Below are 13,893 nucleotides of genomic sequence, written 5' to 3' on the forward strand. Positions count from 1 at the left end.
AAAACACATTTTTATCTGCAGTTATTTCCTGCTTGGAATTAACTCTTTTCCGCTTTTATAACATTTATTTTTTTCATTTGACTAAAGTAGAAAGTTTGGTTTAATCAGCTGATTGTTAGCAAAATATTTGTTGCATATCTTCATCTAAAGTTTTGATGAAATAACTTTATTTTATTTTTCGGTTTTCATCACCGTGGGTAAAGTCTGGTACCTTCTAAATAAAATGTGATCTCTGGATAAGAGTAAATATAATCATAGTAAATAGTTTGGATTTTAATAATAACTAAGATTTTATTTTCCATGAAGTAGCATCTCTACATAAGTTGTTTAGTTTTCCAGCTCTTATTATCTGGTACTGACACATAAGTGAATCGTGTCCTCATTTTAATAATTTAGGTTGTTTTTTAACAGGTTTGGTCATTCTTAATGAGGAGCTTATTTAAACCAGAGAAACTACACCTAACTGTTTGGTGTTCCTTTTTATTTTCGTATCAAACACAAAAATCCTTCATTTGAAAAATTTATAAACAAAAGAATTTTCCAAAATTAAATATTCGAAAATACAAATAACACTTCATAATTTCAAACAGAGTTTCTCTAGGTAATAATAACAGGTCCAGGGTTACTAGATTGAAATATTATCGTGTAGGAAGTTGATTTCCTCGCGTGTCCACACCGGGTCTCAACAGGTTACGATGACCCTCATTTATACCCGGAAAAGAAAATTTTCTAGTTATGGTTTTGACTCTTGAGAGGAAAGTCCTACATGCATTAAAACTGTCAATACATTGTCTAGAACTATATCAAATTGGGGTGAAAATCCCATAAACCCTTCTAGTATCTGGTAGGGCTGGGGGTAAACGATTATTTTTAAAACGATTATTCTGACGATTATTTTATCGAATAGTCGACTGTTCTAATGACTATTTAGAAAATTAATCTAATGATTATTTTTCTATTGCACAATTAACAAAAACCAGAAAATCTCAAATAAATTCCTCAAAAAAATTGATAAATTGTTACAGTAAGAGAATAAACACTACAGGCCTTCCATTTTGTATAACACTGCTTTTATTGTGTTGCGGTTGGTTATGTTCTGGTGACGTGTAGAACTTGGGAGTGCAGGCTGCTGCCTGAGAGGTGGTAGAAGATGGAGTGTCTCCATGCTGCTTTGTTTTGGTCACATGTGCGTGAGGCGAGTGGCCTTACGGGTTAAACCAAACTCAGGTGATATTTTACACTAAACCGAAAACCCACAACACTCTAAATGTAATAAAAGGGAGATCTACACCACAAAAAAGATAAACTCTAAACCAAAACGTAACAGCTTATCCCAACGCAAGAAGCTGTTAGCGAAGATGCTAACAGTAGCTTTACCAACGTTAAGTTCAAGTTACCAAGTTTAAATAAACCAAAAACACCCAGCAGCAAACAGACCAGCACGGAGGAGAGACTGCTACCACCAAAACAGCTCTCCTCATGTCTGAAAGAAGCTCCTTAATGAAGGGAGAAGCGCTCCCGGTGATTTTCTACATCTGCGATAGACACGAAGCAGCGCATCTGACCCCGGAAGTTGTTGTCCGTTGCCGGGAGACGAAGGCGGGCAAAACAGGCGGGCAAAACAGGAAAATAATCTAGTAGTGGACGGACGTTGTTCCGGGTCTTCGGTATTTGGCGGAGATGTTAGTGAAGGCGGAGAAGAGGGCGAACTGGAGGGAAAACAGGCAGATTCCTCCTCTATTTACAAACTCCTGGGGATGCAACAAGTGGGCGCGGTGCGTCGACTTCCGGATCTGACGTCGACAAATTTTTAGAATCGAGCCGTCGACTTCGTCGAGGCTTCGCTACAGCCCTAGTATCTGGAGATCTTTGAGTTTATTGTGTAACTTTAGCTTTAGGTGGTTTGTGGGTCAATTAACAGATCAATGTGAGATCGATTATTCACCCTGAATGATTTATCAGGCGTTTACATCCAGTGATTATAGATGAAGCAGGGTTGCTGATTGTTGTCTTCTGAGGCAGGAACTATTTATTTTGTTGGATAAAACACAAACCCAGAGTACTTTTATGGTATCCACCACGATCTTGGTCCGTCTGCAGCGCGCTTATTTTCAACAAGGAAATCCATCAACTTAATTAATGTTCACAGGTAGTCAAAACTGTGCTCTCCAGATGTGCCCGTTCCCATTTATTATCTTTAGTTTTTTAACTGTGTGATTTATTTCTAAACCCCACAAATTTCAAACAGTTTGGTCTTATGTCTTGTTTTTGTTTTACGAGCGGGCTGAAATGACCGATTTCCTCTGCTGGCCGCTGCGTTTCTTCCCTCCTTTAATCATCCACATTTCCACATATCTGTCTTTTTCTGTCAACACCCAGCCGCCTTTTATCACGAGCAAGAAGCCTACCTGCAGTGTGCCGTGCATATTTTAAATGTCTCGCACATAGTTTGTTTGGCACTGATTTAACTGCTGTCTTAATACTTGAGGATTTATTACATGTGCTCTTATAGATTAGAATAACAACAGTGTGAGGATGGACTGGATTCCAGATGTTAAAGCAGGTTGTTCTGTCAGAAATATGGGTCAGATTTAACCTGCTGAAATAAAAGGAGGATTTAAATATGTTTATATTGTTTATTTGACTTTGTAAACACATCATCTACTGTAAATTATGAAAATATAACAGAAAAATAGTTCCTAATGCCTTGTTTTTTCTTGAATTGTTGCAAAAGCTAAGACCAGAGACCAAAAATAAAAAAATGTAGCTTAATATAAGATGCAGATGATTGTGTGTTAATCATCCTCTGGTGTATTTAGCTTTTCACTAGGAATGCACTGAAATGAAAATTGTTGACCAAAACCAAAAATGAGGAAACCAAGGCCGAAAACCGGAACACAGACTGAAATGATGGTCAATAATTAGAAATAGGGCTGAACGATTTTGGAAAATAATCTAACTGCAAATTTTTTTCTTCAATATTGCAATTGCAATTTAATTCACAATTATTTTCTCAAGGGGCTTTTCTCATTTTTCAACTAACGGAAGCAAAAAAAAAAGATCTATGTAACTTGTACTGAATAAACAAGTTTATGTATCTACATATATCAACAAGTTTGTCTACACATACATGAACACTCACAAGTAAAGACAACATCTTGTATTTGAAGATGCAATTTTTGGCAGCCATGAGCACATCCCTTGAAGGAGAAAAGGTATTAGCATCAACTGTGATAATTTATTTGCAGGATAGAAGTGTGTCCCATTTATTGGTCTTTAGTGCGTAGAGTTTTTGACATCTTGTCCATACAGGGCTTCCGTAGTTCAGTTACGTTCACAGCTGCTAGCCAAAACTCAGTGGAGTTGAAGTACAGTTTTCTAGCTTCACTAAAATATCTGTCTGTATTTATTTGATTAATGGTAGTTTTTACTTTTTATTAGACTCCAAATGTAATAATTTGGCACGTTCCTAATTCGTAATTTGTAAGAATCTATTCGGTGATTTTAACATTAGCATCCCTATGGGTTTTTCAGTGTATATTAGCATTGTGCTAACCACTCGCTGCCAGTCGAATCGCAGCCTTTGCGATTAGAAAATCTCCTTTTGTCACATCGCAATTTAATTGCATATGCAGTTAATCGTTCAGCCCTAATTAGAACTATAACATTTATGGGTAGGACGTGTACTAACCTCGCTAAAATCAAGGCAGCTCCCTGCTAGCTTCTGTTTGCAGGAGGTAGAAGTGAGCTGGAGCAGAGGTTAGCAGCAGTTGGAGTCTTATTTCCTGATATTTGGACATCTTACCTCTGATTGGATAACAGCATCTCCACAAATAACACAAGCCTGAAAGAGTTCTGTTGTAGAGTTGCTTGCGCTAACAGTTAGCTTCTACTAGCAGAGACGTGCTTTGCTGTTTCTTGAACGCTAAACCAACAACAGCCTTTCCTTGTCTCAAACCAAGATGGGTGAGCCCGGGAACGGCAATTTAGCAATGTGACGTAAATCTCGCTGGCTTTTCTAATCCAAGCATTTTCTTGTCTATTGGCGGCTAATGCAGGCGATCGGGTAGAAGACAATTTTTGTTTTAGCCTGTATGTTAAGTATAGAGTGACCTATCATATTTCAAAAGTAACCAGTAAAAAACTGTTTCTTAGTACACCTGTGTGTTAATGAAACCTTTTGAAAGCTTAAATAAGCCTAGTCATAAATATTTTTATTGTAAATTTGAGTTTTTAATGTCTATTTTGGCTGAAATCAAATTGATAAATGACTGATTTTCTTAGTTATCCATAACAAGGACTTGGACACATTCACACTCATTAGTTCAACTAACGCTTTCTGCTGCGCTCAGTTTTAGCTTAATAGTAATTAGCTGCCAGAAAGCCTTACGCTGCATACATAGTCATTTATTTTTAGGAATGTACCCTTTTTGAGCCCTAATTTATATAACAGCAAGCAGCAATAAACCATTTTATCATCCCCCTGTTTTCCGTCAGGTGAGGAGTATATTTCAGAGGAGCTATGGGGAGGTGCTCACGCTGTGCCCTCCAGGAGAAGAGGAGAGGAGGAAGTTCTTCTCTGATCTGCTGCTGGTTCAAGCAGCCAGACCACCGCCTCGCCCCAGGAGCACAGGTACTGGATCTCTTTACCAACGCACGCCGTGTGAAGCCGCTGTTGACTCCTCTCTGCTGTCAGTCCTAGAGGGCACTGTTGGCTGTTAGTCATTTGCTTTATAGCTCTCATTTCTAACTGTGTTGTTCTGAGTTGAAACTATTTACACGTTTTTTCATTTCAACACTTGGAAGTTGTTTTAATCAGGCGGTTGTTTGTGGAAGAATTTTAAGATGTTTTGGTTAAAATCAAGTGCTGCATGTTTTAATAGCAGATGATTGCATATAAATCCCAGCCCGTTTCAGTCTCCTGTTAAAATCAGCCACACTTCAATCGCCCCGACCCCTTTCTTCAGTGACCTTCCGTTCCAGCTCTGTTGCTCCCACAGCTCTTTGCTACCGTTCGGCATGAATAAACCGTCCACCTGGGCTTTTAAATGAAAATGGCGCCCAGCGTTCACCTGCCAATTCCTCATTGATGCAAGACAGGGGTCCTCTGGTTTAGTTGCTCCGTGCTCCACAGGGGTTCCCACCTCTGCTGAGACAGCCATCTGACCGCCAGCCGAGAGGCCAGCAGAGAAAGCATGGAGGAGAATTGCTATGAGAGGGCCCAGCTGCGATTAGCCATAATTAGAATCAGAATCGCTGCTAGGGAGCGGAGCACCCTTAGGTGCTGTAGACCCTTCTTAACGATGTCGGCAGATGCTTGGGGCTAGCGTTAGTATCTTGGGAACGAAGACGGGGCTGCCTGCCTGCCATTCTTTATCACCCTGCCACTGGCCAGAGGCTATTCCTTAACGCATTTTAAAACCTGTATGAAGCACAGCTGCAGGTCCTTCTAAAGCTGAAATGATCTTAAAATATGCTTTTTATCCCCCCCTCCTTATTCTTAGGTCAATGTTATTGCTCTTTTCAAGTGTTTTAAAAGGGGATAATTGGAAAAAAAGTTTTAGATGGAGTTTAGTTTCAACTTGCAGCCAATTTGTATTAATCATTAATCATTAGTAGAAATCATTATACTCATAAGAGAAGTTGCCTTGCGCCAGATTCAGCCACTCTTCAATTTCCATCAGCAATACCCAGGAAGGTAAAGATAAAATAAAACACAGATAATGTTAATATAATTAAAAATATGATTGATAAATAGAAACATATTGAAGCTCATAGTGGAATTAAACCTCTCCTCCCCCACTCCATCTGCACAAATTAGCACTGCAACGTTTATAGTTGCAAACTAAATTAAAGCTGCAAGCAGCGTCGTTCGGCCCTCGCAGCTCCGCGCCGCTCCGGCCTGGCCGGCAGCCCGGGGCACCAGGCTACGTCTGCGAAACAGAAACATCGACCACCCCGACACCCGAAACTGCTAACGGCCACCTCGTCCGCACCTCACCCTGACTCAGCATCCCCTTTGAGCCCACCATTATATTTTATGTCTCACCACTAGGGAATCCTCTATCTTAACCACACTGGTGATGTGATGACAGTGACCAACTTTAATGCTATTCTGACCATGTTTTTTAAAGTTTTTGAAGGATAACGTTATCTAGGGGGCGCTGTGACCAACTACAGAAAAGTCCCATTGAGGTCAGCTTTGGTGACATTATATAACATTCACCAACCGTTTGTGCCTCATTGGCTAAAGGGCATGATTGTTCATTGCCATGTTCAGTCTCGGGCAAATCGGAGGCCGTTTGTGGAAGTTACAGTCAAATATACGGTCATGGCGTCATGCCAGCATTCACCATGGCATCAAATCCCCTCCCTTTCTGGAAAGCTATCAGATCTGAATGGTCATTACAACATCATGAAGACAGTGTATGACCTTAGTGTCATGTTCACTAAATTAGATGGGACAAATATGGGTATTTCACCATAAAACAATATACTTCCTGTTGTCAGGGGGCGTGGCTTAGGTGATGTCAGCTGTCCACATTGTCGTTGTCTTGAGATGTGGTCAGTGATCACACAGACAAAGTTTGAAATAGATCTGTTCATGCACTTGGGAGTTATTAAGTCATGTAATGTAATGGCGAAAGGTTAAAGTTTGAGGCTTAGCCACGCCCACACCTTTCAACTTTTGAAAAATCCGACGGTTGAATTTTTTCCTCTATGTCTTAAGAGTATATAGCAGAAATTTGAAGGAGATTGGTGAAAAGGACGATGGAGCATCACTGTCCATACAATGTGTGAGAAAACCACTAAATCGAGTATTTGGACCAAAATGGCCGACTTCCTGTGCGACTTTGCGCTTGGCTCCAGGAGACTTTTTTGTAGGTCCTGAGACACCACATTAGTGTACCAAATTTCGTAAACCTCAGTCAAAGCTTGGCTTGGGGCTGACAGTTTTAATGGCTCTAGTGGGCGCTATTTGAGAAAATAGGCCACGCCCACAAACACAGCTGTGAATTTCTCTTGGGGGTCAGAATAGGATCACTCACCAGAAGTTTAGTAGCAATATCACGATAACTGAAGAAATGAGAGGCAAACGTATTGCCATGGCGTGATGGCGATTTTCGCCATGCTCCCAAAGCCCCGCCTTTTTTCGAAACCTGCCAGTACTGCATACCAAGTGATCTCAAGTGGTCTACTGCTATTTGCCTGAGATTCCTGGTGATTGGGTAAAAGGAGTCCAATAGGGAGCTGTGAAAATAAGAGTGGCATGGCGAAAGGTCAAAGTTTGAGGCTTAGCCACGCCCACACCTTTCAACTTTTGAAAAATCCGACGGTTGAATTTTTTCCCCTACGTCTTAAGAGTATATAGCAGAAGTTTGAAGGAGATTGGTGAAAAGGGCGACGGAGCATCACTCTCCAAACAACGTGTGCGAAAACCACTAAATCGCGCACTTGGACCAAAATGGCCGACTTCCTGTGCGTTTTTGCCCTTGGCTCCAAGAGACTTTTTTGTAGGTCCTGAGACACCACATTAGTGTACCAAATTTCGTAATCCTCAGTCAAAGCATGGCTTGGGGCTGACAGTTTTAATGGTCCTAGGGGGCGCTATTTCAGACAATTGGCCACGCCCACACATTTTAGCTGTCCATTTCTATTGGGGGTCAGACTAGGATCACTCACAACAAATTTCGAGGTGATATCTCGATAACTTAAGAAATGAGAGGCAAACGTATTTCCATGGCGTGATGGCGATTTTCGCCATGCTCCCAAAGCCCCGCCTTTTTTCGAAACCTGCCAGTACTGGAGACAAAGTAACCTCAACTTGTCTACTGCTGTTTGCCACAGAATCCTGGTGTTTGGGTAAAAGGAGTCCAGTAGGGAGCTGTGAAAAAAGAGTGGCGTGGCGACAGGTCAAAGTTTGAGGCTTAGCCACGCCCACATCTTTCAACTTTTGAAAAATCCGACGGTTGAATTTTTTCCCCTATGTCTTAAGAGTATATAGCAGAAGTTTGAAGGAGATTGGTGAAAAGGGCGACGGAGCATCACTCTCCAAACAACGTGTGCGAAAACCACTAAATCGCGCACTTGGACCAAAATGGCCGACTTCCTGTGCGTTTTTGCCCTTGGCTCCAAGAGACTTTTTTGTAGGTCCTGAGACACCACATTAGTGTACCAAATTTCGTAAACCTCAGTCAAAGCTTGGCTTGGGGCTGACAGTTTTAATGGCTCTAGTGGGCGCTATTTGAGAAAATAGGCCACGCCCACAAACACAGCTGTGAATTTCTCTTGGGGGTCAGAATAGGATCACTCACCAGAAGTTTAGTAGCAATATCACGATAACTGAAGAAATGAGAGGCAAACGTATTGCCATGGCGTGATGGCGATTTTCGCCATGCTCCCAAAGCCCCGCCTTTTTTCGAAACCTGCCAGTACTGCATACCAAGTGATCTCAAGTGGTCTACTGCTATTTGCCTGAGATTCCTGGTGATTGGGTAAAAGGAGTCCAATAGGGAGCTGTGAAAATAAGAGTGGCATGGCGAAAGGTCAAAGTTTGAGGCTTAGCCACGCCCACACCTTTCAACTTTTGAAAAATCCGACGGTTGAATTTTTTCCCCTACGTCTTAAGAGTATATAGCAGAAGTTTGAAGGAGATTGGTGAAAAGGGCGACGGAGCATCACTCTCCAAACAACGTGTGCGAAAACCACTAAATCGCGCACTTGGACCAAAATGGCCGACTTCCTGTGCGTTTTTGCCCTTGGCTCCAAGAGACTTTTTTGTAGGTCCTGAGACACCACATTAGTGTACCAAATTTCGTAATCCTCAGTCAAAGCATGGCTTGGGGCTGACAGTTTTAATGGTCCTAGGGGGCGCTATTTCAGACAATTGGCCACGCCCACACATTTTAGCTGTCCATTTCTATTGGGGGTCAGACTAGGATCACTCACAACAAATTTCGAGGTGATATCTCGATAACTTAAGAAATGAGAGGCAAACGTATTTCCATGGCGTGATGGCGATTTTCGCCATGCTCCCAAAGCCCCGCCTTTTTTCGAAACCTGCCAGTACTGGAGACAAAGTAACCTCAACTTGTCTACTGCTGTTTGCCACAGAATCCTGGTGTTTGGGTAAAAGGAGTCCAGTAGGGAGCTGTGAAAAAAGAGTGGCGTGGCGACAGGTCAAAGTTTGAGGCTTAGCCACGCCCACATCTTTCAACTTTTGAAAAATCCGACGGTTGAATTTTTTCCCCTATGTCTTAAGAGTATATAGCAGAAGTTTGAAGGAGATTGGTGAAAAGGGCGACGGAGCATCACTCTCCAAACAACGTGTGCGAAAACCACTAAATCGCGCACTTGGACCAAAATGGCCGACTTCCTGTGCGTTTTTGCCCTTGGCTCCAAGAGACTTTTTTGTAGGTCCTGAGACACCACATTAGTGTACCAAATTTCGTAATCCTCAGTCAAAGCATGGCTTGGGGCTGACAGTTTTAATGGTCCTAGGGGGCGCTATTTCAGAAAATTGGCCACGCCCACAAATTTTAGCTGTCCATTTCTATTGGGGGTCAGACTAGGATCACTCACAACAAATTTCGAGGTGATATCTCGATAACTTAAGAAATGAGAGGCAAACGTATTTCCATGGCGTGATGGCGATTTTCGCCATGCTCCCAAAGCCCCACCTTTTTTCGAAACCTGCCAGTACTGGAGACAATGTAACCTCAACTTGTCTACTGCTGTTTGCCACAGAATCCTGGTGTTTGGGTAAAAGGAGTCCAGTAGGGAGCTGTGAAAAAAAGACTGGCGTGGCGACAGGTCAAAGTTTGAGGCTTAGCCACGCCCACATCTTTCAACTTTTGAAAAATCCGACGGTTGAATTTTTTCCCCTATGTCTTAAGAGTATATAGCAGAAGTTTGAAGGAGATTGGTGAAAAGGGCGACGGAGCATCACTCTCCAAACAACGTGTGCGAAAACCACTAAATCGCGCACTTGGACCAAAATGGCCGACTTCCTGTGCGACTTTGCACTTGGCTCCAAGAGACTTTTTTGTAGGTCCTGAGACACCGCATTAGTGTACCAAATTTCGTAATCCTCAGTCAAAGCATGGCTTGGGGCTGACAGTTTTAATGGTCCTAGGGGGCGCTATTTCAGAAAATAGGCCACGCCCACCGGATGTTCACATCAGATATTTTGTGGGGGAGGACTAGGATCACTCACAAGAAGTTTCGTGGCGATATCTTTAGAAGTGACGAAATGGGAGGCAAACGTAAGGCCACGGCAGTACGCCTGACTTCGCCGCGCCGCCACAGCCCCGCCCTCTGCCGAAAACTCCCATGAAGTGACACAAAGCAACCCCCACTTGTCTTGAGTTACCAGCTACAAATTTGTGGTGATTGAGTGAAATGGGGCCATTTGGGACCTTTCACAGTAAAACTTGACCTTTTTGGTCCTGAGGGGGCGGGGCTTGTGTGATGTCATCATCCGACTATTCAACTTACTTTGTGGGTGGATGACAAATGACCACAGAAAGTTTGGTAACTCTACTCCATTCAGTTATGAAGTTATAGCAATTTAAATTTTTTTGGCGAGTAGTCAAACTTCGAGGCCTTGCCCCGCCCCTTCAACATATACGAAAAGTCAGAATCCTTGTCTCATTTTGTTCGCCCATCCCTTCTGAGCAATTTTACACAATTTTTGAGTTGATCGTGCGAAAAATGATCGAGCAATCCAATCAGAAACGGACCCTAAAAACGGCAAAAACGGCTAAAAATCGCCATTTCAACCCAAAATGGCCGACTTCCTGTTTGATATTGACCATGCTTGCAAGAGACTTTTCTGTGCGGACTGTTGAGTACTACAAGTGTACCAAATTTCATAACTGTACGATAAACTAAGCTTTATGGAGAGGGGTTTTTTTCACTTTCTAGGGGGCGCTGTTCAGCCATTTTCTTTGCGATTTTTTTGGGACCTTTAAAATATCAAATTTTTCACCAGGCCTGACATGTCTGCAAAATATTGTGAGTTTTGGGGTATGGTAAGGTCCCCAAAAAGCCATTCAAAGCGGGCTAAGAATAATAAATAAAAAGAAAGAATAAACAGAGCAAAAACAAGAGGCCTTCGCAGCGCTTTCGCTGCTCGGGCCTAATAAAATGTTTTCCATCTTTTGTTTTCTTCTACTTTCTCTGCATGATGACAACCGCTTCATTTCTATAAACACTCTGCAGCAGCGATGTTGCACTTTAGTAACAGGGACGAGACAAAGTCAAATCCATATCCTAAGTTGTGTCTTCTTTTCAAAAACATATATTTTAAAACTGTTTAATAATTTCTCAAGTAATTTCAACTTGCAGGTCTTTAGTAGTCTGCACAGCGCGCTGTCACCTCCCTGCAAGAAAAAAATACAAACGTACAATGTAATGTAAACAAAGAGCAGCGATCCAAACAAGCTTATCAAAATGTAAACATTCAAGGCAAGAGAACCTCAACCAAATACGTGACGGCATTAGCGATTTCCTTAAATATTCATGTCTTCCTGTCAATCGAAATGCACCTGAAACCAAAAAGCCTGATTCATGCTTGTCCGTCAGCTCCGCAAGGGGCAGACACGCACGGATTGAAGGAAGCGTTTTGCTCTCATACCTGGAGAGTGTTGCAAAGCAATCCGCCGGCAGGACAGCAGAGGGCGTAGCGCTGTTCTGTGGTATCCTGTCATGTATCGGTCCAAGATGGTGTGTTTATATTGTGTTTTTTTGTATATTAGAGACTTTTTAACACAGACGAATTTGTCCCTCATCCTCCTCCACCTCTTCATGCGCTCGCCACCTCTAAACCCACGTTTCCTGTCATTTCCGTCCACAAATAAAACGCTTGCTGCGCATCTTTTCACTCCTCCAGTCTCGGGGGAATTAAACGTTCATGTTTTTAGAGTTTTTTCGCGAGGTATTCTTAAAGCTTCTCCGTGTCTGCCGCTAGTTATCCTCGGCTCTCTTTATGTTTTTGAGGGTGCAATGCCGGCGGTGTAGACGACAGCGGCATCCTGACCAATCACAAGCTTGCGTAATCCGTCTCGACTGACGGATGTTTAGAAAAGAGAGCTTGACTCTGTCCGGCCTTGCAGAGCTCTCCGGCAGGACTGCAAGGACGTTGCATGTCTCCGCACTGACGCAGACGGCGAAGCATGAATCAGGCTTTACGGTGTCATGAAAGGGCCAAACAGCTAATCAGAGTACCTGCCTGTCATCTAAAGCAACTCTTTTTTTTAAAGGAAAAAAGAAAACAAGAAATAAAAAGGAAATAAAGAAAAGAGGGAAAAAAGGAAAAAAAGCAACTCTCGATCAAATCCCTCCTAAAAGCTTAAGCTAACGCTGTATTGAATGTTTTTCCACCTACTTATTTATTCATATTTGTTTACGTTGTCACCGTTTACTTAACCGAACAGCATTTGTGCTGCAATGTGTTGTTGTGTTCACCAGACTGTCAACTGCACCACTACTAAAGATTAGCTACAACTTGACGTTTTCTCTGTAAAACTCCAAATGGTAAAAACGAGTGATTACTAAAGCAAAGGGAAGAACATGTCTTTTTATAAAAAAGATGAACTGAAAGCTGAGCCAGATTATACAGAGGATTTATGCAGTTGGTCAGAGAGACAGAAGCAGATTCAGCTGCTCAGTGGAGGATATTTGTAGCAGCAGAACTGTAGCAATGTAAACATCTGTCTCATAAAGAGACCCATAGACACTAACTAGTTAGGTTCGAGTTGTTTTAGATTAAGATTGGGCGATAGCGATGGGTACCGAATTCGGTACTTTTTACGGTACCGACCAAATTCCACAGTACTGACTGAGCACCGATTCACGTCATTTGAAACAGTGCCTCGTTTCGGTACCCGTCCTTCATAACGAGAACTTGCCTAGACAGCTGCGCATGCGCAAGAGCGTTATCTCGTCGCTCGCTGCGAGCCAGTTGTAAACAGAGCAGCATGGTAGAAAGAACGCACGCTAAAGCTTGGGTCCACTTCACTAAATGTGATGGGTAACTGGGTGATGATGAAACCAGCGACAACGATCTAAGTGAGACATCCTCATCTTAATCTGCTCCGGTAGGTAAATAAAATGTTTAAGATAACGTTAGCTTGATATGTTAGCTTCCGTTTCGCTAATTGTGCGTTCACTTTCTCCTTGGAACTCCGAATTTCCGACTGGAAGAACATGAACGCGCTCTAAAGTTTGGCTTCACTTTACTAAATGCGACGGGTGATTGGGTGAAGACGAAACCAGCGACTACGATCTAAGTGTGAGGCATCATCGTTTTAATCTGCTCCAGCAGCTAAATAAACTGTTTAAGATAACGTTAGCTTGATATGTTAGCTTCAATTGCCACTATTGTTATCAGCTAATGGTGCGTTCGCTTTCTCCTCGGAAATTCTACCTTCCCAGTAGGAAAAATCAAATGAAAAAGGACGACAAAAGGAATGAAGATACACAGTAAATTTAGTTCACAGTAAAGATGTTTGCTTCAGTTTAATTATCAGCTTATAAAACTACAAGGACGATGTTAAAATACAAACAGTTGTATGTTATTTGTGATATTTATCAAATATGGTTATAAATTGAGAAAAAATATATTTAATAATAAAAGAGAATTAAAATATTAAACACTCAAAAGTATCTAAAATTGGTACCGTTAAGTACAGAGATGGTTTGCACCGCGCTGTGAATTCACAGACTCACATAGTTGTCGAGATGAATCGTAAGCTTGGAACTTTGGCCGAGATTCATTATTGGCACAAACGGGATGCCATCAAGAAGAGAATGGACGAATCAGCACGGATTGGGATAGTTTAATGTCCATTATTGGGATTTTGAGAGGTTGAGGACCAACAAACTGTAAGA

At 42.0% G+C, this 13,893-nt stretch overlaps 1 protein-coding gene across 1 annotated transcript in view; it reads left to right on the plus strand.

Annotated features, from left to right (window-relative positions):
- The window catches only part of atad2b (ATPase family AAA domain containing 2B), a 122,874-nt gene that overhangs the window by 25,103 nt on the left and 83,878 nt on the right, over positions 1 to 13,893 (plus strand). The window contains exon 20 of the mRNA XM_015948168.3: positions 4,498 to 4,633. Within this exon, the coding sequence (XP_015803654.3) occupies positions 4,498 to 4,633 (136 nt within the window). The remainder of the gene's footprint in view (positions 1 to 4,497; positions 4,634 to 13,893) is intronic.

This window comes from Nothobranchius furzeri, chromosome 2, assembly GCF_043380555.1.
Source record: "Nothobranchius furzeri strain GRZ-AD chromosome 2, NfurGRZ-RIMD1, whole genome shotgun sequence".
NCBI lineage: Eukaryota > Metazoa > Chordata > Actinopteri > Cyprinodontiformes > Nothobranchiidae > Nothobranchius > Nothobranchius furzeri.